At 37.2% G+C, this 26,549-nt stretch overlaps 1 protein-coding gene across 1 annotated transcript in view; it reads left to right on the top strand.

Moving 5' to 3' along the window:
* The first annotated feature begins 3,016 nt into the window (after nucleotides 1–3,016).
* SLC25A31 (solute carrier family 25 member 31) overlaps nucleotides 3,017–26,549 on the top strand; it is a 37,692-nt gene continuing 14,159 nt past the window's right edge. Inside the window, exons 1-5 of the mRNA XM_021681468.1 lie at nucleotides 3,017–3,260; nucleotides 13,362–13,489; nucleotides 21,592–21,709; nucleotides 23,780–23,934; nucleotides 25,405–25,530. Coding sequence (XP_021537143.1) covers nucleotides 3,017–3,260; nucleotides 13,362–13,489; nucleotides 21,592–21,709; nucleotides 23,780–23,934; nucleotides 25,405–25,530 — 771 coding nt within the window. The remainder of the gene's footprint in view (nucleotides 3,261–13,361; nucleotides 13,490–21,591; nucleotides 21,710–23,779; nucleotides 23,935–25,404; nucleotides 25,531–26,549) is intronic.

Below are 26,549 nucleotides of genomic sequence, written 5' to 3'. Positions count from 1 at the left end.
TGCATTCATCCAACAAATAATTGACTTTCTGCTCTGTGCCAAGCCCTGTTCTGGATGCCGGGGATAAAGCAGTGAACAAAACAGCTAAAAATTCCTGCCTTCATGGATCTGATGTTCCCGGGGGGGAGGCAGGCCACAAATAAGACAAATAAGTAAAATATATTGATAAAAGCTAAGAGGGAAAAAAAAACTGAAGGAAGAAAATGGGATATGAAGTGTGAGAACTGGGGTGACCAGGGAAAGGGTTGCCGAGATGATCCTAGACCTGAACTAAGAGAGAAAACTAACCATGCTGATTTCTAAGGAAAGCAGAGTGAACAACTCAAAGGCCCTGAGACTCTATACTTTTAATATCAACACATAAATCACCAGAACTTTTTTTGTTCCCTAAATCAGTAAATAAAATGCAATGCAGCTAAACATTTTTAGCTCAGTGTATTGAAAAGAGCTGATTCATAGCTCTTAAGGTAAAAAAAGAAAAAAAAAAAGCTACTTTTGCTGTCTTCTATGAATGAGTGTATGTCAGAAATACACTTGAGGATATCATAAAGAAATATGCTATAAACACTGTCAACTATAGAGTCAGAAGGGGTTGGGGGTGGGGGGGAAGGAGGCAAGGAAGGAAGAGAAAATCTTCCTGGAAAGCAACAGAACACTTGCTTTTTCTGTCTGAGATGTGTATGATCTCTGTGACCAGAGAAGTTCCTTTGACCTCTCTTGGCACCTTAAAAAGAGTCTTGCCCGGAGCGTGACTCAAGTATTCCCCCTGCCCCCTTAAATCTCTTCCTGTATGCTTGTTAATACTTCAAATTCCCTTAAAGGAGACCAAAACCTTTCATTATTCATATTTTTGTGGATAAAACATCAATCACTTCTTGAATTTGCAATGGATTTCACAAAGGATTTTGAAGTTCGGGCAATGAGAAGACTTTAAATCTTTTAAGCCTAGGAATAATGATTAATGCAATTGTTTCAGAAAGATTAATCTGGCAGCAGCATGTAAAATGGAGAGAGATTTGGCTGAAAATCCAGTTAAGAGTCAAGCTGCTATGGAAATGAAGATAGCATTAAACATGGTACCAGTAGGACTTGCCAACTGGTTTTATATGAAGTAATCAAAATATAAACAAAATTCCTGCTCTGGAATTCTGGCCTAAATGTGTGGTTTTGTACTAGTGACAAGTCGTATTAAAAGTGCAAAAACACACTTGAGATAATAAAAAACTGGAACCTCAAGTTCAAAAAAGTAACTCATTCATGTTTTGTAGATGTGTTTCAAGACTGCAGGTCCTACAGAGTAAGAGATGATAAAATAGAATCTCTACTTATTAGAAACCATCAAACTAGCTATAAAAAGAAATCAGGAATATATTATATACTATCACAGAAGGATCTCCAGGATGTATAAAGTGAAAAAAAGCAAGGTGAAAGAAAATAGAGCAAGAGACATTATGTGCAGGATAGATGTACATCTACTGTGTATTCTTGCCCAGAGTCAGACCTGAATTTGATAAGCTTCCAGATGAATTCTCAGTGTGCTATGAGTATAGATGTCACAAGACCTCTTCTGAGACACCATGAGATAAAAACTTTTATTAATACTGAAACGCTATTTGCCTGTTTCACTCTCATTCTCTCGGTGCAGTGGAGTTTTCCAGCAGTTTACACGATGTGTGGTATCGCAGTAGAGTGGGGACAAGTCAGGCATTAAAGAGATTTTCAAAAATATAAAACAAGGCTATTCTCATTTTTTTTGTTTTGAAAAATACTTTTTATTTAAAATGTTATTTATAGGGGCGCCTGGGTGGCTCAGTTGGTTAGGCGACCGCCTTCGGCTCAGGTCATGATCCTGGAGTCCCTGGATCGAGTCCTGCATCGGGCTCCCTGCTCGGCAGGGAGTCTGCTTCTCCCTCTGACCCTCCCCCCTCTCATGTGCTCTCTCTCTCAAATAAATAAATAAAATCTTTAAAAAAAAAATTTAAAATGTTATTTATATCATAGGTTATTTTAAGTTAATATTTTTAAATTTTCCGTTTCAGTTTCTGAAATGGTATCAATATGTGTAACACAAAAACAGAAGCTTCCTTGTGGTCCTAATTTTTTAAGAGTGAAAAGGGGTCGTAAAACAAAAATGCTGTGAAACACTGTTCTAGAACAGGTCATTGGTTCTCAGCCTTGCACATTAGAATCCCTAAGCCCAAGCATTAGTTAAAACAGCCCAGGGGCGCCTGGGTGGCTCAGGTCGTGATCCTGGAGTCCCGGGATCGAGTCCCGCATCGGGCTCCCTGCTCGGCAGGGAGTCTGCTTCTCCCTCTCCCTTCCCCCACTCATGAACTCTCAAATAAATAAAAAATCTTTGAAAAAAAAAAAAAAAACAGCCCAGCCCTCTCTCCTTCGGTCAGTATGGATTGGGACCACAGCTCCAGATAAAATTACCAATTTAAATAAAATACAGAAGAAAGAGGAACATGTTAAATTAAGCCACTGGGGTGCTATCAGCAAAGGCAGACTGAAAACGTGACTAGATAAACAATCCCTGCCAAATTAAAGGAGCAGAAATTGAAGAGATTTGTAAGAGAAAATGGAAGGATAACCCTGGTAACTAAAACTAAACTTGGCTTTTAGTTGGTTTGCTACTCTGTTCCAGTTTTGGCTCCTAAATAACCTTATACTGGACTCGCTCTCCCGGCTCCCTTCCTGCACCTCTACGATTCAGTACCCATGGCCTGCTGACCCTGCGGGCAGCAAGGAAAGCCCCCATGGAGGATTGTCAAGACCGCATTCGGCGCCGAGGAGCCACGTGTCGGAAGTCACGTGGCCGGTGCCGGAAGGCGGGAGGCGGTTGGAGGCGCCTGCGCAGCTCCGGGGAACCCGGGCCCTGCACGCTGATATCCCGGCATCCTGAGCGCTGCTTTCCCGCCAGGACGACGCTGAAGCGGTTTTCTGCTTCCCTCCGTCGTCCTTCTCAGCCTTGTTTCCCACTGCTGCTGCTTGTTTTTACCTCCATTGTCCCACCATGCAGCGTGAACCTCCGAAGAAGAAGCGAGAGAAGAAGTCGGAAAAGCGGCTCTTTGACCCCGCATCCTTCGGGAAGGACCTGCTGGCAGGCGGGGTCGCAGCGGCTGTGTCCAAGACTGCCGTGGCCCCCATCGAGCGGGTGAAGCTCCTGCTGCAGGTGCAGGCGTCGTCCAAGCAGATCAGTGCCGAGGCGCAGTACAAAGGCATGGTGGACTGCCTGGTGCGGATTCCCCGCGAGCAAGGTGCGTACCAGAGGCCACCGTGCCAGCCGTTCCCATTCTAGGTCAGCTTCCCAGAAAAGGGGGTGGAGCGAGAGGGGATGGACTGCACCACAGCCACATCGGTCGGTGATGAGTTTATTTCTTCACTGTGGAGAATTCAGTTTCTTAACCACTCTCAAGAGGCTAGGCTTCCTGGAGCCCAGAAGGCCTATAACGTGACCAGTCCTGGGTAGGAGAGGCCACCACATTCTCTTTCTCTTAAGTTTCTCCTCAACATCAGGATTTACACCTTGGTGCAGTTGTGCCTGGCTCAAAAGGAAAGTGGTTGACCTCCCAGGATTGAGGGAGATGCCATTAGGTACTTGGCTGTATGTTAACAGGTGCTTTAAGGTGCTTAAATATTTGTTGAAATAGTACTTTTAAGAGAAGTACTCCGGGTACGGAAGTGTCGGAGCCTCCCAGTACTCTGGTTCCTATTCAGTGAAAAGAGGTTCTGTTTATTCTTGAGAACTACTGAAGACCAGGGCGGAAACTAAAGAGGCATTCACCCCTACAAAAATTTGTGGAGGGCTCCCAAAACTCAAAAAGACAAATGATATAAATCAAAATGCGAAAAATCCAAGATGAGCAAGATATCAAAATTTTAAATAAAGACAGTAGTATTTTGCATCAGCCCTGCCTTAATTAAAATTTTGATCTTTTTTCATTGTGGAGGGTTTTTTTCCAGGATTATTGAAATGATTTCAAGGAATAAATAATGAAAGTGCTTTGTTAATCATTAAATATCCTCCTGTTGCAGAATTGCTCCTAAGTTAGCTAAGTGGATAAGAGGATAAATTTATCAGCAATTTTCTGTAATTCACCCACGTAGTTGATTTCAGTTGAAAACTCTATATGAACTTTAAAAAGAATATAGGCTTATTTATTGTGTATTCTGAACAAGAAGTGAACTGGCTTCAACTCCAGTGCCATCCTTTCTTCCACTCCTATGTCTGTGGTTACTCTTCCATGAAAAAAGCCTTCTCTCCCTAGGGATGTAGTTACAACTCCTCTTGAGCTGTTGAGTGTAGTATTTAGGGTGGAGTGTAACTCTTTTTTTTTTTTTTTTAAGATTTTATTAGAGAGAGAGCACAAGCAGGGGGAATGGCAGTCCGAGGGAGAAGCAGACTTCCTGCTGAGCAAGGAGCCCAACGCGCCGGGCTCAATTCCAGGACCCTGAGATCATAACCTGAGCCAAAGGCAGATGCTTAACCGACTGAGCCACCCAGCTCAACCGGCTGATGCCCCTAAGTGTAACTCTTAAGGCATCATCTAAGTTGTAAATTTAGAATGCCCATCTAGGGAGCTGAGCTCAGGTCTTTCATAGTGCTTCATATTTCTCCACTCTCATTTGTTTTATCACAGTAAGCTTCCCATTTCCACCAGGGTTTTTAAAGGAAAAGTGGGAACCTATCTCTTCTTGGGTGATATTCTAAGACCTTTTCAGAGAAGTAAGGGACTCTGTTATCTATTAGCTAATCTGCTTTAAATATTTAGTCAGGTAAAGTTAAATATCCTGGTCAGATTGTGCTGATCAGTGCTAATTCATTTTATATTTTAAGTGTTTTAAATGATATTTAAACCTAAACATATTCAATATGGCTCTTGTAAATTGAGAGCATTCTGAATAGTATTCCAGTCCCTGTTTTCTTTACCTTCCAATGAGATGATCGTAAGCAGAACTTTAAGATGTTTTCTATTCTTATATACAAGGCTATGTTATGAATACACACACCATGGTATATTGTGCTAAGAGATTAGAATTCACAACAGAGATAATATTGCCACCTAGGGGCATTTTTTTTGCAAACTTGTAGGGAATTTTTTGTTTAGCACAAAGATAGAAGGGTGTAATCCTTAATTGCAATGATGTAAAAGGCAAAAACCAGGGATGATAAACATCCTGCTGCTATACATGGCCAGTCCTACACAACAAACACTTATCCTGCAACCTAAATGACTCAGTTCTCCCACTGGACATTCTTGTAGCAGTAAAACCTGTTTATGATTTTCTAAGCCTAGAACCTAACTCTGATTTACTTATAAACACAAACTATCTGGGACAGTTTCCATATACACTGATCCCAGAAATGCAGCTACCATGTGAGTAGAGGGAATGTTGTACTTTGTTTTGTTAAGAATTGTACCTTATAAGAGGCACCTGGGTGGCTCAGTCGGTTAAGTGTCCGACTCTTGATTTTGACTCAGGTCATGATTTCAGGGTTGTGAGTTGGATCCCCGCCTCAGGCTCTGTGTGGGGCTCTGCACCAGGTGGGCGTGGAGGCTGCTTAAGATTCTCTCTCTCTCTCCCTCTTCCTCTGTCCCTCCACTGCTAAAAGAATTGTACTGAGAACTGTTCACCATTGGGAAAACTCACCAATTCTTCTTGTGATATTTGGTCACCACTTAACTATTGAATTCATGATGATTGCACATTTATATACACAAATATATTTATTAAGCCCTTTTAAAAGAAATGTTAATGGTATCTTAAGTATAACATTCATTATTAAGTAGAGGCAAATATCTGACCATTTTGTCTATGGTGTGTTCATGCCTCACCAATTTACTAATTAAAATACCTATTTTATTCAGAATGTCTTTATTTTCTCTTCCTGTAGAGAGGGCATTATATGGATTTGTAAAAAATTGTTGAAGAGGTCACAGTCTTTGAATCCTATTTCTAGATAGTAAAGGAAGTATTGTAAAATATTTGTTCTGTATAGAGGACTTGAGTCTGGTAAGTTTGAGAATCACTGTGGTAGATCATTCTGGAATTTACTGAGGCAATCAAGTTCTGAAATTATTTTCTGGAATTTACCTTCTGTCATTTTTTTGAAAATCAAGACACATCTCCATCTCAAATGTTCTGAAGTTTCTTTTGTGTTTCATGTTTGCTCTAATTTTACTGATAACTTTTCTGTAGGCAACATGAAATGAACCTGAGAGAATGAACTCCTTAGGCACAAGTAGATGCTCTCACACTATCTTACCTTATCTCTGCTTTCTTTCTACTCCAAAGATAGATCTCTTCTTTTTAAAGCTCTGAACTTAGCTTTAAACATCTCTTTGGGTACCTTTCATACTTCTTATAAGCTTTCCTTGGCTTATGAAATCTTCTGGATTTATCTTGGCTGATGCTATTCTTAAAGATTTATTCTATTCTTGGGGTGCCTGGGTGGCTGTCATTAAGTGTCTGCCTTCAGCTGAGGTCATGGTCCCAGAGTCCTGGGTTCGAGCCCCGCATCAGGCTCCCTTTTCAGCGGGAAGTCTGCTTCTCCCTCTCCCACTCCCCCTGCTTGTGTTCCCTCTCTTGCTGTGTCTCTCTCTGTCAAATAAATAAATAAATAAATAAAAGATTTATTCTATTCTTTAGTTGGTTGTAGGACCTTCCAACTTCATGTGCATTTAATTTAATGCTGTTTAATCCTTTATTATACAAATAATGCATGTTTATTATAGAAAGTTAGAAAATATAAAGAAGCAGAAAGTAAAACAAATCACTACTAAAATCACCACAGTTAACATTTTGGTGTCTATGCAATAATTTTTCACTGGGCACAATATGCATATATGTAAGAATATTTTAAATTAAAATAATTGTTTTATTTAATACATTGTAAACCTAATCTTTTGAAGATCTGATCTATGCAGCTCATTTTTAAGCACCTACCAGATCTCTTTTCTTTTTTAGGAGTTTCTGGCCGTGAGGTTTTTTATATATTGAAAACAGTGTTTTGGGGTATGGAAAGAAAATATTAGGCATTCAACTTTAAATAAAATGGGAAAATAAACTATGATATTTGGTATATGAATTGGCACTGGCACCTACGCTTGGGCCAAATGTGAATTATATATTACAGGACACTAAGGCATTCTGGAAAAAAGTATGAATTACACACTGGAGAGGGGATGACATGCACCCTTCCTCAATTATTATATAATAAACATAGTTTATGTTTGCTCAATTGAATTTATAGAGACAAGAAGGTTATTTGAATATTTGAAATGATCAAGAAGACTATTTGATACATAGATTCATGTATACTGTTCTTAAGAATGAACGTGACCCTAAGGGTGACTTGAGATATATAGCAAATGATGGTATGAAAACATCATGATTAGTAAGATATCTAAAAATGCTGTTTAACTGTTCAAATGAATGCTGAGTTATGCTCTAATATCTCCTAGCCAGAAGTTTTTCCCAACCACCCTATCTAAATAGCCCTTCCTCATTCCTCCATCTCCATATACTATTTTTGTTCTTATAGCCACTTGACATATTTATTTGTTCATTGTCTGTCTCCCTGGTCCCTCTCTCTCAAAATACAAGCTCTATAAGACCAAGAAATGTATTCTTAATGCTATCCTCAGCAAGTCAGCTACGTACTAGGTACCAAATAAGAGGTTTTTAAATGAAAAAATCTTTATTTCATCCTTTAATTTCTATTTTGGGTATATTTTACAAATGTGCATAATAGAGTAGTATAGTGGAAAATGTATATAATTTTTTTAGTATATATATATTTGAAAGTCATGCTTACATATTTTTTACTGATAGGCATATTGTCAAAACATGTTGTAGCCCACCAGTCTAGAATATTTATACCCAAACATGCCTAGCATTCTCATTCTTGGCAAATAAGTTCACCAGTAAATGACTCTGTAACTTTTTCTCATTTTCCCATCAGATCTATTATAATTATTATTTTTTTTAGTTTCAAGTTTTTATTTAAATGCCAGTTAGTTAACATACAGTGTAATGTTAGTTTCAGGTGTAGAATTATATACAACACCCATGCTCATCACTACAAGTGCCCCCTATCACCCGTTTAACCTATGCCCCCACCCACCTCCCCTCCAGGAACCCTCAGTTTGTTCTCTATAGTTAAGAGTCTGTTTTACGGTTTGCCTCATTCTCTCTTTTTCCCCCCTATATTCATTTGTTTGTTCTATTTTAATTCTTAATTATTTTCTCAGAATTAAATTTATAATAGTTTTTCTCAGCCTTAGATTTTGAAGAGATTTTTTTTTCTTAGCAATTAAGTAAAAAACTTATTTTGTTATTAACAGAGAAAGATACCACAATCACTATGTTTTTCTCTACCAATTTTGTGGTTATATCTTAAGAAACTGTCCTTTTATTCTATATGACTTGAGAGAGTCAAAATACTCCTACATTTGCATCACTCTTTTCCCTTGTTTTATTCTGACCAAAAATACTGTTTTTATCCAGAATGGATCATTCTTTTTTTTTTTTTTAAATAGGCTTCCAGCCACCCCCAGAATGGATTATACTGACTAAAAAATACTACTGTTTTAGCCAGAGTGAATTTTTATAGAGAGGCAGTAGAGATTCAATAGCTCTAGGTCTGGAGTCAGATTCTGGAATCAAGTCCCAGCCTTTTCCTCACCTGTGACCTTCAGCAATTTTTATTTAACTCTGTCAGCCTCAATCACCTCAGTTGTATACTGGGTATAGTAATAGTACCTACCCAATATGCTAGTTGTGAGGGTTAAACAAAGTGTTAAACCATGTGTCTGTTGCAATTAATACTTAATAAATTTTAACTCTTTAATCAGTATGTATGCTTTCTTAAATTTACAGACATATATTCCTGATATTCATTTGTAAATGAATGTATTTGGTATAAACTTGCATTATACAAAAAGTAGGTTTTTGTAGTCTGTCTGAGGCAACCTACATAGATACATAGTGTACCTAAAGTATAGTTGAATAAAACCCTGAAACCTGGCCCCCAGAAATAATATTCCTACAGAAAATACATTCAGAATTTCACTTTGAGGTTCCTTTCCCTTTGCACTGTTAGCAGGGACCTTGAAGCTCCTAAAAGCATGGTATAGCAGTGAGATGCAAGGAAAGGAATAAGAATAAATTTGTTAAGGGTGATCTATGAAAAAAGATTAAAACAGAGTTGTTTTTTTTTTAAGATTTTATTTATTTGAGAAGGAGAGGGCACAAGTGGCGGGGGGCGGGGGGGAGGGCAGAGAGAGAGGGAGAAGCGGGCTACCTACTGAGCAGGAAACCCATCATGGGGCTTGATACCAGGACCCCAGCATCACAACCTGAGCAGAAGGCAGAGGCTTAACCAACTGAGCCACCCAGGCCCCCCCAAAGAGGAGTTCTTAACCTGGCACTGTAGCTTCAGGGAATCCATGAATTCTGTGAAATATATGCAAAAGTATTTTATGTATGTGAGATTATATTTTTTTGGATATAACCCATTAAGAGCTGTCAGTTTTCCTGTTACACCTCTAGGGATTTCTTTCTAGATTTTTTGTTTGTTTAAGATTTTCATTGAGACATTGACATTTGTTTTGATGAATTTTTTAGGTTTCTTTCATGCAAATGCATTTTTGCTAAAAAGAATAGGTTCTTCAGCCAACTCTACCAAACCCCTTGACTCATAAATCCAGTACTCTTTCATGGTCTTGTGTTAATTTACAGATGACTTTGTCTTCAAAATCTTCCCTTATGTTTAATTCATTAGCCAAAGTTACAAACCTTTTTACTGCTCTTATATACGACACTCTTTTTTTTAAAGATTTATTTATTTATTAGAGAGAAAGCGAGCATGCTTGGTGGGGAGGGGCAGAGTGAGAGAGAAAAATCTCAAGCAGACTCCCTGTGGACTTGGAGCCTGAGGTGGGGCTGGATCTCACAACCCTAAGATTATGACCTGAGCTGAAATCAAGAGTCAGATGCTTAACTGACCGAGCCACCCCAACACCCCTATATGATATTCTTTTGTGAAATAAATACTAATTCAGACTATAATCATAATTACAGAATTATTACTAATAACTTATAATCTAAAACCCATAGTATCTCCGTACCATTCAGCTGAGTGAGCCATTTCCAAAATGACTATTAATATTTAAAAGCCATGTATAAAATGGAAATTCTAGTATCTTTTGATATATGGCACTTTTTCTAAACTTTATTTTTTTTTTAAACAAATGATTTTTTTCAACTTAAATCCCATTTGATCATATTGGCAATTTTCCAGCCAATATGTTCTTTTTCATCCTTTTAAAATTGACTTTGTCTTCTGCCAATAACCTGTCGTTGTGTTACTATAAACCATGGTCTAGAAAATCAAATCATATTCTTCAATATCATTTACACAGTCATATTTCATTCTCTGTATTTCTCTTCTGGAGGTCTAACCTCTAAGAAAATACAAATGCTTTCTTAGATGTTTTCATTAACAATGAAGAACTTAAAAATCACTAAAAATACCTCCAAAAATTAGATTCACCAATCTCCCTCAATAATTCAATGTGGCCATAACTAGCAAGAAATATTCCTGTATAATTTGCTTACATTTCTTATGTTTTAAGATTTTTACTTTGCTTCCATTAAAGAAAAACAGTTGACCTTTCTTAGTATAGAAAATATTCACTTGATTAAAGTATATATGAAAAAGTATTGTAGATAAGGGACTAAATTATTGAGCCAGATTGCTTCGGTTTGAATCCCAGAGCTACAGTTGTTTTTGTTTGTTTGTTTGTTTTTGTTTATTTGTTTTTAATTTTATTATGTTATGTTAGTCACCATACATCATTGGTTTTTTTTTTTTAAAGATTTTATTTATTTATTAATTGGAGAGCGAGCAAGAGAGAAACAGCATGAGAGAGGAGAGGGTCAGAGGGAGAAGCAGGCTCCCCGCTGAGCCGGGAGCCCGATGTGGGACTCGATCCCAGGACCCTGGGATCATGACCTGAGCCAAAGGCAGTTGCTTAACCAACTGAGCCACCCAGGCGCCCACATCATTGGTTTTTGATGTGGTGATCCATGATCCATTGTTTTCATATAACACCCACTGCTCCATGCAGTACGTGCCCTCCTTAATACCCATCACCAGGCTAACCAATCCCTCCTCCCCTCTAAAACCCTGTTTGTTTCTCAGAGTCCATAGTCTCTCATGGTTCATCTCTCCCTCCAATCCCCGCCCCATTTTTCCCTTCCTTCTCCTAATGTCCTCCATGCTATTCCTTATGTTCCACAAATAAGTGAAACCATATGATAATTGACTTTCTCTGCTTGACTTATTTCACCTAGCATAATCTCCTCCAGTCCCATCCATGTTGAGGTAAAAGTTGGGTATTCATCCTTTCTGATGGCTGAGTAATATTCCATTGTATATATGGACCACATCTTCTTTATCCATTCATCTGTTGAAGGGCATCTCGGCTCTTTCCACAGTTTGGCTATTGTGGACATTGCTGCTATGAACATTGGGGTGCATATGGCCCTTCTTTTCACTACATCTGTGTCTTTGGGGTAAATACCCGGTAGTGCAATTGCTGGGTCATAGGGTACCAGAGCTACAGTTTTTTAAGTGACCTTGGGCAACTTACTTAACTTCCCTCTGCCTTAGAAGTTCTTTTTTAACTCTTTCCCTCATCTTTAAAATGGAGAGACTAATATCTTCCTCATGGGTGATTATGAGGATTAAATGAATAAAAAGAAGTTCCTAGAATTTAGTATTGTTGTTTTTGTTAATACTGCCTCAAAAGTTTTTTATAATAGTTTCCTTTTCTAAAAAGAGCTTTATTTACCACACTTTTATTAAAGATTTTTTAAGATTTATTTCTCCAGAAACCCAAACCTGGAATAGAGTTTTGTTGTCAGACACAAGACCTGACTAAATCCTGGTTGGCTGTTTACTAACCATGTCTGTAGACAGTTTTTTAGACTTTTAAAGTTTCAGTTTGTGCATGTATAATATGGGTACTATAGGAGAACCTACATCATAAGCATAATGTGGTGATTAAATGAAATATACTGCCTTTGGCCAGTGCCTGGCACATATTAAATACTCAGGAAATGGTAACATTTAGCATTACATGGTCCATGTCCTAGTAAAAACAGAATCAGTTGTGAGTACTGAGATTATTTCTTGGCTATTAAATATGCTTCTTAATTATCTTTGTGCAATTGCTTTACTTGCAGTTTGGGATTCACCGAAATCCTGTGTTTTGTTTTGTTTTTTCCCCCCACAAATCAGACTTTCTTACTTAACAAGTAAATATAACTTTCAGTTTTTGAGCATCAGCCCAGTCAACTGAGATTATTTTCATTTGAATGTTTATCTTTAAAAGATTGATTCTGGGTATTCTCCAAGCTGGGACTAGAGGTATCCTGTTCAGAGTAGCCAGATCAAACCATTGGACAATTTGCAATCTATTAGAAACAACTATGGCTGCTGAAAAGATAGCCTATTGTATTCTAGGGCAGCTCAATTATAAAGATTATAAAGGTAGCTCTGAATTATAGGGGTAACGCAATGACTGCATTTTAAGGATTGGTCAATCCATGGAGATTTGAAGTGGGAAGATTATTGACCTGTAAAGTTTTCTCCAGTCTCTCCATCAGGCCTCTGGAGAATGCCTTGAATTGTAAATTGATCCCTTTTCTGGCTAGGTTCCAGAAGGTAAAAATAAGTATACTTTAGACTCTTTTTTTTGTTTTGTTTTTGAGAGGGAGTCGGGGTAAGGGGCAGAGGGAGAGAGAGAGAGAGTTTTAAGCAGGCTCTACACCCAGCACAGAGCCCCATGTGCAGCTCAATCTCACAACCCTGAGATCGTGACCTGAGCTAAAATGAAGAGTCAGACACTGAACAGACTGAGCCACCCAGGGGCCCCCACTGTAGACTCTTAAGGCTTTCTCATTTTCATATGTATATATACAAACCAATTTGTTCTAACCATAGGAATTGCATATCCTGATTTGGAAATGAGGCTAAGGATTACTAGCTTCTCTGACAAATATTAGTGAGCTCTGTTTTTCTACTAGTAAAAAGCCTTATATTCAAATGATGATACTTTCCATAGATTTTAAGGTATTTAAGGCTTTTTATTGGCAATTAACAAAATTGGAATGGGGTACATGGAGCTAACACTGCCTTTTTTCTTCAGTGGATTCACATGTAGACTTAATTTTTTCTCATGAGAAAGGGTGTAAGTTTTAGATAGTTCAAATAACTAAGTTTGTTAAAACTATGGGAATTTTTTAATAATAATACAAGTTTATATTTAATATGTTTTCTTTTGTAGGTTTCTTCAGTTATTGGCGTGGCAATTTGGCAAATGTTATCCGATATTTTCCAACACAAGCTCTAAATTTTGCTTTTAAAGACAAATACAAACAACTTTTCATGTCTGGAGTAAATAAAGAAAAACAGGTAAGTACATTTTAATATCTGTTATTTTCTAAGAAATAGTTGGATTTGCCTTAACCTATGAAATTTTATTTGGGGAGGAGGTGCTGAGTGGTAGAAGAAATATTAAAACATATACATGTTATAATCACTATTCTACTGCACTAGGAAAGTTCAAAAAAAGCAATCAACAGATTTGTATTCCTACATATCTGAGGAATTAATTTCCTAAAGAAGTACATTTTTTCATTTTTATGACTAAGGCTCTATTTAGCTGAGATTAAAGTGCATAGGGAGATCAAATCAAACAAAACAGAAAAGCAATAAGTTGAAGTTGGAGGATTCTTTTTTTATTGAAAAAGTACTTTCTCTTTTCAAGGTAATCACTCCCTTGATTACAGAATTTCAATTTCAAAATTTCCTATTTGTATGAACTATATGTCATTTGTTTTGGTTTCTGTTTGTTTTGTTGCCTCCATATACACTATACCACCTACGTTACTCTTAAGGTCTTCCCTTTACCCTTAGAAAGTCTCTCTACCCCTTTATCCTTTCTCTTTTTCTCTTTCCTCCAACCAGCCAACCAACCAATTGAGCTGTCCTAGGAGGTTCTTTATAAAAGCAGCTGTTTTTATAACATTTATTTTTTGCTACGTTTTTAAATTTCTTTTCATATCCTTTATTCCCATTTTTTCACAATTTATATCTCTCTTTTTTTAAGATTTATTTATTTATTTGAGAGAGAGAGAGAGCGAGAGCAGGGGGACTGGGAGAGGGAGAAGCAGGCTCCCCGCCTAGCAGGGAGCCCGATGCGGGACTCGATCCCAGGACCCTGGGATCATGACGTGAGCCGAAGGCAGACGCTTAACCGACTGAGCCACCCAGGCACCCCTCACAATTTATATTTCATTAACAAATGTTTAATGAGTAATTTCCACTGTTTTGTCATGGGAGATATAAAGGTAATGAAGAGAATTCTTTAGACTTAGAAGATCTGGATTTGGATCCTAGTGCTCTGTTATTTAGCTGTGTGAATTTTTAAAAAGTCACCTCTGTGATCCTTAGTTTTCTCATCTGAAAAAAGCTTATGACGTTTAGATGAAATGACTTGTAAAGTGTTTATCATAGTACTGTGCTTTATGGTAGGCACTGGGAAAAATATTCCTGTCTTTTTTAGCTGACAGCTGTAATAACTGGACTCAGAACCTGCATCAGAGGTCCCCAAGATCACCTTCATGTTCAGTGATTCACTAGGACTCAAAGAACTCAGAAAAGCTACTACACTCATGGTTTTTTACAGCAAAAAACTATAGATTAAAATCAGCAAAGGGAAAACGCACAGAGGGACAGAGTCCAGGAGAAACTAGATGCAAGCTTCTAGTTATCTTCTCCTAGTAGAGTCACATGGACAGTACTTAATTCTCCCAGCAATGATGTGTGAGAATACATATGATGTGTTGCCAAACAGGGTTGCTCACTTGAACATTGGTGTCCAGGATTCTTTTGGGAGTTGTGTAGGCATGGAATGTGACTGTCCTAAGCTACTCAGACTCCAGCCACCGCCCGCTAACCCAGGAGATCAAACTGATAAAAGTTAGCCCAGTGTTCCAAGCATACAAAAACAGTGTTCACCATAAATTCTCATGTTAGCATAAACTGTCTGGTGTGGTCCAAAGCCTCCAGCATACAAAGAGACTCTTACAGGTCGGATATTCCAAGGGCTTAGACATTATTGTGAAGGAACTGGTCAGGGGCTGGTCCTGAAGATCTCAGTATATGAAGGGTTTGGGCAATGCAGGCTTGCTGATTTAACTCTACTGAACACTTCCCACTCCACCTCCCCAAAAACATAATTTCTAGAAGACTAAGCCAAATGGAGAATTAACTCCTGAGTTAATCAGAATATTTATATTACTGGCATCTATTCCTAACAGTATAAATAACATTGTTCTAAAAGTTTTAAAGTCAACTTTGATCCTTGCTAAGTATCTGTAATAAATTTCAAATTAGTAGAACCTGAGGTAAAAACATCTTTAGTATTCCTATGAAAACATGCTATTTATTTAGAATATAAAGGTGTTCAAAGGTATATTAAATAAATATATATTTAAATATATACTATTTACTAAATTTGGATATTAATGACCCTTTTATTTCTGACTTTGGGCATCAAAATTTTATCTCATCTTTACCTCCCTAAAGTGAAGAAAAAGAACTAAAAAAAGGAAAATCATTATTTTTGGTTTCTTACCTGGTTTTAAAAGAAGCAAGGAAGAAAAAACAAATATAGTATGTGAGTTTAAAAGTGATTGATCTCCAAATGGGCAGCAGATATATGAAAAAGTGCTCAACATCGCTCGGCATCAGGGAAATCCAAATCAATGAGATACCACCTCACACCAGTCAGAATGGCTAAAATTAACAAGTCAGGAAATGACAGATGTTGGTGAGGATGCGGAGAAAGGGGAACCCTCCTACACTGTTGGTGGGAATGCAAACTGGTGCAGCCACTCTGGAAAACAGTATGGAGCTTCCTCAAAAAGTTGAAAATTGAGCTACCCTACGACCCAGCAATTGCACTACTGGGTATTTACCCCAAAGATACAAATGTAGTGATCTGAAGGGGTATGTGCTCCCCAATGTTTATAGCAGCAGTGTCCACAATAGGCAAACTGTGGAAAGAGCCAAGATGTCCATCAACAGATGAATGGATAAAGAAGATGTGTGGTATATATATACAATGGAATATTATGCAGCCATCAAAAGGAATGAGATCTTGCCATTTGCAACGACGTGGATGGAACTGGAGGGTATTATGCTAAGTGAAATAAGTCAGAGAAAGACATGTATCATATCTCACTGATATGAGGAATTCTTAATCTCAGGAAACAAACTGAGGGTTGCTGGAGTGGTGGGGGTGGGAGGGATGGGGTGGCTGGGTGGTAGACATTGGGGAGGGTATGTGCTATGGTGAGTGCTGTGAATTGTGTAAGACTATTGAATCACAGACCTGTACCTCTGAAACAAATAATACATTATATGTTTAAAAAAAAAAAAGAAGATAGTAGGAAGGGAAAAATGAAGGGGGGGAATCGGAGGGGGAGACAAACCATGAGAGACTGTGGACCCTGAGGAACAAACTGAGGGTTCTAGAGGGAAGGGGGGTGGGGGGATGGGTTAGCCTGGTGATGGGTATTAAAGAGGGCACGCACTGCATGGAGCACTGGGTGTTTTATGCAAACAATGAATCATGGAACACTACAACAAAAACTAATGATGTAATGTATGGTGATTAACATAACATAATAAATTAAAAAGAAAAAAAAGTGATTGATCTACCAGCATGAGCTATCACTGCCCATCTGTCAGAATGGTAAAATAGTGACAACACCAAATGTTGGTGAGGATGTAGAGAAGTTAGATTATTCTTATATTGCTGGTGGGAATGTAAAATGTTAACTGCCACTCTAGAAAAGAGGATGACAGTTTCTTATAAACTAAATGTGTACTTACTATACAGCCCAGCAGTTACACTTTTAGGCATTATCCCAGAGAATGAAAACTTACATTCACACAAAAACCAGTGTGCACAATGTTCATAGAAGCTTGTTTCATAATAGACCAAAATCTGGAAATAACCCAGATGTCTTTCAACAGGTGAATGGTTAAACTATGGTGCATCACACCATGAAATACTATTCAGCAATAAAGAGGAACAAACTTTTGATAAAACAAATATTGTATGATCCCACTTAGGTATCTAGAACAGGCAAATTCATAGAGACAAAAAATAGAATAAGGGGCTAAGAGGAAGGAAGACTGAGAGTTTTATCTAATGCGTACAGAGTTTCTATTTGGGATGATGTTTTGGAAGTAGAGAGTAGTGATGTGTTGGGTGTTTTTAAGTGATTTTATTTCTTTATTTGAGGGAGAGCACAAATGGGGGGAGGAGCAGAGGGAGAAGCAGGCTTCCCGCAGAGCAGGGAGCCCAATGAGGGGCTCCATCCCAGGACCCCAAGATCATAACCTGAGCTGAAGTCAGATGCTTAACCAACTGAGCCACCCAGGTGCCCCAAGAAGAGTGATGTTTTTATGTTATTGTGAATGTACTTAGTGTCACTGACTTATAGACTTAAAAATGGCTAAAATGGGGGGCACCTGGGTGACTCAGTGGGTTAAGTGCCTGACTCCTGGTTTCAGATCAGGTCTTGATCTCAGGGTCCTAAGATAGAGCCCCATGTTGGGCTTCATGCTCAGCAGGGATTCTGCTTGAGATTCTCTCTCTCCCTCTCCTCTTGCCCCTCCCCCTGCATGCTCTTTCTCTCAAATAAATCTTTTTTTAATATGTATATTTTATAATTTTTTAAAGAATAAACTTGATACAGCAGCAACTTTGAATGCTAAGTGAAAAAAACTCAATCTCAAAAGTTATTTACTTTCTGATTTCATTTATATAACATTCTTGAAATGTCAAAATCATTGAGATAGAAACATAGTGGTGGTTGCTAGAAGAGAGGGAGGTAGTTATGGCTGTAAAAGGGTAGCATTGAGGGATCTTTATAATGGAACTGTTGACTGTGGCGGTGGCCACGTGAATCTGCATATGTGATAAAACTGCATATATCTAAATACACAAACAAATGCATGTAAAATTGGTGAAATCTGAATAAGATAATCTTCATCAATGTTGATTTCCTCTACTATAGTTATGCTAGATATTAGGGGAAATTAGTTGGAGGGTTTATAGACTCTCTCTGTATCATTTCTTAGGATGCATGTGAATCTGCAATTTTTTCAAAATAAGAAGCTTTTTAAAAATAACCATGGTGTAGGGGCGGGGAGCCTGGGTGGCTCAGTCAGTTAAGCATCAGACTCTTGATCTTGGCTCAGGTCTTGATCTCAGGGTCGTGAGTTCAAGCCCCATGTTGGGCTCCATGCTGGCCGTAGAGCCTTCTTTAAAAAAAAAATAATAATAGTAGTAATAACCATGATGGGGAGCTATATGCCTCCTATATATTGTTTCATTGAATTTTCACCTCACCCTTTGAGGTAGTTATTTCTATCCTAAATGTAAAGGTAAGGAAAACAAGACTCGGAGGTGAGAGCACTTGACCAAATCATTTGTTCAGGTCTTTCTAACTCCCAAACTCAGATCGACTTCAACTGCACTCTATTTCTCTGTCAGCTGAGGTGACTAGACTGAGTGAACCTTAGCTGAGCCTGGGCACAAAATGTTTCTATGCCACGTTTTAGTAGCTTCCAGTACAACCCTTGACAAGGAAGACTAGAACTTCTCCCAGCTCTATTTCATGCCCAAACTTTGTTAGAAAAACTTCAGTTCTAGGGCATTTGTTCTTCAGTGCATCGAGTCTGTTAATGCGATATCTATTTGTCTACAGTTGAAAATAAACAAGATTATTTTCCTCCAAAACCCTCAGATTCTTTCATCCTCCTCTCCCTCCCTCATTTCTCTCCTTTTACAATACAGTAATATCTGAAATTACTGACTTACAATAACTGAAACTCTGATTTATACTAATACACCACCTCCTCTTGGTTTGTTTTATTTTCAAGCTTAATTGTGGAAGGATAGATTTTGTTATACGAACACTTGTAAGATTATAATAACATAGATACTTCTTTTCTCCCTCTCCTTGCTCCTTTCATTCTTTCTTCCTTCCCCCTTCCTTTCTTCCATCAGAAGGTTGGCCATACTACTTACACATGTTCTGCCTGCCTGTGTCATTTTTTCCAAAGCCCCACTTCCACTGTCAGAAGTGTCATGGTTTGAATAATAAATTATATGATAATCTACCCAGAAAGTCATTGATCTGCCTTCCTGGGGTCCATGAATGTTTGAGGAATACCTTAAACCACTAAAAGTGTTTATACATATGTGATTTTTATTGGAGGAGGTTCTATTGCTTGCAACAATTTCAAAGAGGACTGAGACCTAAAAATAGTTATTTAGTATCTTTTCCATTTCTGTCCTTCCTGTTAATTGGCATAGAATTTTAGAGTCAAATTCCTAAGAAATAGACTCTGGTCCTGCTCATCTTTTTCTACCAAGTTACAGATTATCTACTAGATTATGGATTAGCTACCTTGGGGTCAGATGCAATCTCCTGATCTAATTATCTCTGGGTGATTATGAAACATGGGTACCCATACAAAACCTAGGCGTTTCACTGAAAAGGAGCCATGAGAGTCTGAGGACAGTATGTGGGATTACTAGTACCTCATTAAACAGGTATTTATTGAATGCATTACTATTATTCTGGGCAAGGCCCGTGACTTGTTTTGTGAAATAAACAGATGAATTAAGAATCTGGGCCTCGGGGGCGCCTGGGTGGCTCAGTTGGTTAAGCGACTGCCTTCGGCTCAGGTCATGATCCTGGAGTCCCTGGATCAAGTCCCGCATCGGGCTCCCTGCTCAGCGGGGAGTCTGCTTCTCCCTCTGACCTTCCTCCTTCTCATGCTCTCTGTCTCTCATTCTCTCTCTCTCAAATAAATAAATAAAATCTTTAAAAAAAAAAAAAAAGAATCTGGGCCTCAAAAAATTGCAAACAACCAAAATGTCCGTGAACTGATGATTGGGTAAATAACATGTGGTAAATCCATATAATGGAATATTATTTGGCAATACAAAAGAATGAAATGCTAATCCTGCTACCACATGGATATGCCTTGAAAACATTATGTTAAATGAAAGAAGCCATTCACAAAAGATACATACTGTGTTATTCCATGTGTAGGAAATGTCCATAATAGGCAAATCTCCAGGGACAGAAAGTGGCTTAATGGTTACTTAGGACTCAGGGGGATGGGGAGGATGTTGTGTGACTTCTAGTCACTCCAGTGGGTATAGGGCTTTTTTGGGGGGAGTGATGAAAATGTTCTGAAACTGGTGATGGTTGCACAGTCTGAATATACTAACAATCCATTGAATTGTATGGTGAATTTACATTGGTAAATTGTATGGTGTATAAATATATCTCAGTAAAACTCTTAAATAACAATAATCCTGACTTTAAGAAATTTATAGTCCTTATGAGGTAAGATAAAATGTATACAAATACTTATAAACTGAAAGTAGAAAGTGATTGTAAATACTATTTAAATGAGAATCTGAAACATGTTGACATATTTTACATATTGGTCACAGGATTCACCTTTAATTCTCTGAGATCTGAAGTAGTTATGGAGAGAGATGATTACACACAGTTTTGGATAGGTTTAGAGATCAGAGGTGTCATGGAAGAAGTTGAATTTGAATTAGAGTATAAATCAGTAACTTTTTGTTTAAAAAAGATAGGAAAGCCCTTCTAGGCCAAGAGAAAATTGAGAGTTCCAAAGCTGAGACTTAGAGAATAAAGCAAGAAACTGAACTTGACTAGAATATTATTCGTTTTCATATATTTTAAATGGTTACAGTGGCCTTGTACCCTAGATTTTCTATAACCACTCCAATTCAAATATTCCTTTCTTCTTCAGTAAGCTCTAGATATTGAAAAGCAGTTTACTGGACCTAAGCAGGGCACATTTTAAATATTTATCAAAAAGAACCTCAACAGCCCATGTGAACCAGTAGTAGATCAGTAAGGCCTAAGTTACATGCTGCTCAAATATATTATAATTGATTTCTGCCAATTTTCATGTCAGCAGTTGAAAATAATATATTTTTTGAGCTGTTTAAATATCTACTAAAATTGCAAAGTGAAAATATGGCATGAAGTATTATTGCCCCCCATACCAAAAAAAGGGTATAACTAAAGCCTCCATAGATGTCTGATGTTTTAACTAACTAACATGAGTATTAACAAAAAATTTATATAGTCTAAAGAGATGATTATCTTATGTGGTCTCATTTGCTAATTTGGGCTACTTTTGCTGGAGGCAGTTAAAATATCTTAGAATTTCTGTATATCAGCATTTAAACTGTATCTCCCAGACTGCCTGGAAAGAAACAAAGCCTTCATGGACATGAAGGGAAATATTTTGGATAATATACATTATTATAAATGTTTACTTTATAAAAGCAGTTTGAATCTGGCTTCTTAACCTTTATAAAAATAAGAATTTTAAACAGATTCTATAGTAACCACTTTTTAATTAATATGTTTCAGTTCTGGAGGTGGTTTTTGGCAAACCTGGCTTCTGGTGGAGCTGCTGGAGCAACATCCTTATGTGTAGTTTATCCGCTAGACTTTGCCCGAACCCGACTAGGTGCTGATATTGGAAAAGGTATAGGATTTTCAAAAATACTAACTCTCCCTTCATGTTTTGAGTGAAGCATTATTTATTGTAGTTATGCTATAATGACAGCTTGAAATACATTCTAAAAATCTTACCCTCAACCAAATGGTAGAGTCTTGGGCCTAAAGATTACTACGTTTTTCTTTTCCCTCAAAAGAAGGAAGGGGAAGGCCAACACTGTAGTAACAAAAGAGCAAATACAAAGGCTTCTTGTAACTTACTTCTAGTTTTTTCCTAGAGAGCCACCTCTTCTATCCCTCCATGAACTTATTCCTGTTATTCCGTATTTAACTGTGTCTCCTCTCTAGGTTACATGTACAGCTCTCATCCTAGAGATTCCCTTTTCCTCTCTCCTTCCTTATTTTATTTATCACATCTTCCTGTGTTGTTGTTATATTCTTGTTTTGGTAGATTATATTCTTTAATAGCTTTCTAAGCTTTTTGAGAAGAGTGGATAGGAGATACATTGAGATCTTGCATGTCTAAAAATGTCTCTGTTTTACCCTTTTACTTACTATTTGGCCATATGTAAAATTCTACTTCAAAGTTACTTTGTTTCACAATTTTGAAAGCATTTCTCTGGATTCTTGTTCTAATATTGCTCTTAAGTAACTGATCTCCTAACTGCTAATCCTTTTGTGTATGACTTTTTTTCTTTTTAATTACTTTATGTACCTGATGGTCTTGACATTTCACAATGATATATCTTGTGAGGCTTTTTTCAGCAATTGTGGAAGTAACTCACTTGGCCCCTTTCAGTCTGGAGCCTTGTGTTCAGTTCTGAGGATGGCAGAGGAGTAAGTCACTTGGCTACTCAAGGATGAGGTTTTGAGCATCCAGATGCTACTTTGCATTCACCATAAGAACAATACTTATTTCGTCTAATTTCTAAGTCTTTCTGAGGTTATTGGGGTAAAATGGGTTGCTTTTCCTTCTGCAAGAACGTAGGTTTCAGCTTTTTTCTGCTCTGACTTAACCACTCCTCCATCTGCTTTCCATCTTGCTAAAATTTGTGGATTTCATTCTCTGCCATGTACTGTTCTTGCCTATATGGCTTTAAACCTGTTTTGTTCTTTTATTACCATTTCAGTGGAATTTCTTAAGAAAGCAGAGATGTATTCAACAAATACTTAATGAGTGCTTGCTGGGACCCAGACCCTGCCTCAGATATAAGATGAGAGACATACACATAGACACCCCATATAAAACACGGAGCTCATGCTCATGTACCTTATGGTTTAGGGGAAGACACAAGTAATAAAAAAATGAATGACCAAAATATACTGTCATTTAGCAATAAATGACATGCAAAGATATTTAGGAGCAGGGAGTGACATCAATTTTAGATGAGTGATTAGAGAAAATGCCTCAGAAAGGGTAGCAGTTTGAGCAAAGATGTAAATAATGAGTTCCATCTAACATGTATAACTGGCAGTTCACATATTCTTGTTATTGTTAAGAAAGTGACAAAAACTCCTATATCTTGTTTTTAGTTCAGTTCTGTAATTTTCTATTTTCTCAGAATTGGGAGAATTTAGTTTATTTTGAAAACTATATTCTACATACAATATTTTTAAAATACTGTCAAAGAGTTCTAGGTGAAGGGAAAATAAAATCGAAACCAGCAAACACTAGAAAAGTATAACTCATCTAAAATGTTAATGATCCTTAAAGTTGCTAGTTTTTAACTTTGTCTTTTTACTGTATCTGTCTTTCTGCCTTTCAACTGAAGCAAGTCATAGAATTTTTCATTCCCATTTTCTGAACTCCAATTAGTAGCTTCTGGTAATTTTATTGAAATGTTTTAAGTCAGTCAAATTGCTTGAATTAGATTGTTTTTATAAGATTAATATTTTCAGTTAAAATCTTTTAAGATATTATTTGAAACCTTAATTCTCTTTAAAGAAATGGGAGGATTTTGATTTGTGTCCTTTTTTATTAGAAAAATTTCTAAATGGCAGTTTCAGATATTTTAAATCTGTAAGATTAATTTACTTTGATTAAAATGTTTATCTGATATATAATGTTGCTAATACGTTTTAAATGGCTTTATTTTAGGTCCTGAAGAGCGACAATTCAAGGGTTTAGGTGACTGTATTCTAAAAATAGCAAAATCAGACGGAATTGTTGGTTTGTACCAAGGATTTGGTGTTTCAGTTCAGGGTATCATTGTGTACCGAGCCTCCTATTTTGGAGCATATGACACAGTTAAGGTAATTTGGGGCTTTAACTGATATATATTAAATACATGGTTTGTTTCTTTTTATTGTTTTAATTAGTAGTTTGTTCAGCAGATATGAACTTTTGCTTTTAATTATAGAAATCAAAATAAATGATGAAATAAGAGACATAGAATCCTGTTTAATTGTGACTTTGCCATAACCTTATTGAATTATAACTCTATTATGGATCTGACTTTAGATATAAAGCATAAACCCAAACATTAAGTTTTTGTGCTGTTTGCAACTGAAAGACTCACTATACATCATGTTGCAAATAGAAAACATGCTAATTAGGCTTACATCATAATCAAATCAAATTTTTAGCATATAGAAAGGCATCTTCTAACAGTTTTTCTGATTTTACATTCATTTTATTATCACTTTCTTACATGCAGATAATCAGCTTACTATCTCATCATTTTAGAAAGTAGGCAAGGCATAACTAATTAGTTAAATGTAATAAATGCTACTACAGCTCAGTTATCTATTGGGTACTGTTAGATTCTGTATTGTATTCTCCAGGTTGTTCTGCAATTTGTCTTTTCATTTCAGATTTTAACAGAATTTCCATAAAGTAGGAAAGAGGAAGATTGTAATAATGGCTACCATATTTTGAGTTACTACTTAGTTCTAGGAACTTTGTTAAGTCCCTGCAATAACCTAGGATAGCTTTTAATATCTCCCTTTTTAAAGATAAACAACCTAGGAATAGTTAAGCAATTTGTGTTAAGTGGCAAACAAAAATCCCATGCTCTCAGTCACTTCCAAGAGGAAGGAGTGAAATTAATATTAGTGTTGTTTATAAATAAGATTAAAACTTGAGGGAAATTTTATATGTTTTACATATTGTCTTGGCCTTCCCTCATTAGTATAAATGTAATTGAAGGTCATTTTTATTGTGGTCTGGACATGTTACTTTCAGTTTCTTGTGTATTTTTTAGACAGATTAAGTTAATGGAAATTAACAAGTTCTTATGTATGTTTATTTAGTCATGGAAAACTTTATGTATGCTCTCCCTCTGTTTTTCTCTATTATCACCTGTAGTAGTTATGAAATTTAGGAGTGTTTCTTCACTAGCTTAGAGCTTTAAAGATGCTTATCAAATACCTATTGATGATAATGTCAGGCATTATTTAATTTTTTTTCAACTCTGAAGAAAGCTAAAAACTTTTTTGGTCACTGGCAGCTATCTCCCCTAGTGTTTGCCATTAATAACAAATCTCTGGTAATAGCAAGTATGCTTTCTTTTTTCAGGAATGCTTTTAAAGTAAAGCCATGTGCGGCATATTTCTTTCTTATTCATCTCCTGATACTATTTTAATCTTTCCACATCCAACTGTGTTTTATTGCATTATAAGTATAATTGAACCCTCTTTCATTATAGGAAGTTATACTTTGACTTAAGAATTTAAGATATTTGGGAAATTTAGATGGTTACTTGACATGTTTTTCTTTTCTAGGGCTTATTACCAAAACCAAAGGAAACCCCATTTCTTGTCTCCTTTTTCATTGCTCAAGTTGTGACCACATGCTCTGGAATTCTCTCTTATCCCTTTGACACAGTTAGAAGACGCATGATGATGCAGGTATTTTATATTATTATTTGCGAGTTTAATTGAATTTTCCAGTATCTTTGATATTCAAATATAATTTATTCAAATTTTAGAGAAATTTTGGCTGAAAGGCAGGTCATCTGTTCTACTTACTAAAATAAATGCATGATGTGCTCTGTCTTATATCCTTTCCTATCCCAAAACAGCTATCATCCCGCAAAAGTTTCTTCCTCTTCTGTTATTAGAATAGAAATGCCTTCCACTCCTGTAACATAATTGTTTGAAAGGTGGAGAGGGGTGGCAGGGATTGGATGAGTATGTCTATCCTAAATGAATATTAGGTTAAGTAGAATAAACCCTGTCACAAGCCACTGACATATGTCATTATTTGTTGTAATACGTTTAATAAAAGTAAATAATTTTTAACTCCAAGAATGAAAACTTGTTTAAAATGATGTGTGCTCTAAGTATAAATCTCTGGGGCCCCTGGGTGGCACAGTCGGTTAAGCATCTGACTCTTCATTTCTGCTCAGGTCATGGTCTCAGGGTCGTGAGCTTGAGCTCTGTGTTGGGCTTAAGACTCTCTCTCTCCCTCTGCCCCTCCTCCATGCTTTCTCTCTCTCAAATAAATAAAATCCCTAAAAGTAAATACAACTCTGAAGTTGTGTGGGGTATTTTTTGTTGTTGTTTTACACACACAGGTATATAATCTGTGATTAATGCTAGGTTTCTTCCCCTTTCTTATCAATTCTTATACCTTTTATTTCCTTTTCTTGCCTTTCTGCACTGAGACCTCTGACTCAGTGTTATTAAAGAAGTAATAATTAGGGGCACCTGGGTGGCTCAGTTGGTTAAGCGGCTGCCTTCAGCTCAGGTCATGATCCCAGGATCCTGGGATTGAGCCCCGCATCGGGCTCCCTGCTCAGCAGAGAGCCTGCTTCTCCCTTTCCCTCTGCCTGCCGCTCTGCCTACTTGTGCTCTCTATCTCACTGTCAAATAAATAAATTAAAGGGGGCGGAGCAAGATGGCAGAGGAGTAAGAGACCTGGATTT

Source organism: Neomonachus schauinslandi, chromosome 2, assembly GCF_002201575.2.
Source record: "Neomonachus schauinslandi chromosome 2, ASM220157v2, whole genome shotgun sequence".
Lineage (NCBI taxonomy): Eukaryota > Metazoa > Chordata > Mammalia > Carnivora > Phocidae > Neomonachus > Neomonachus schauinslandi.
Note: the sequence above shows the minus strand (reverse complement) of the source record. Positions and strands in the feature narration are given on the sequence as shown.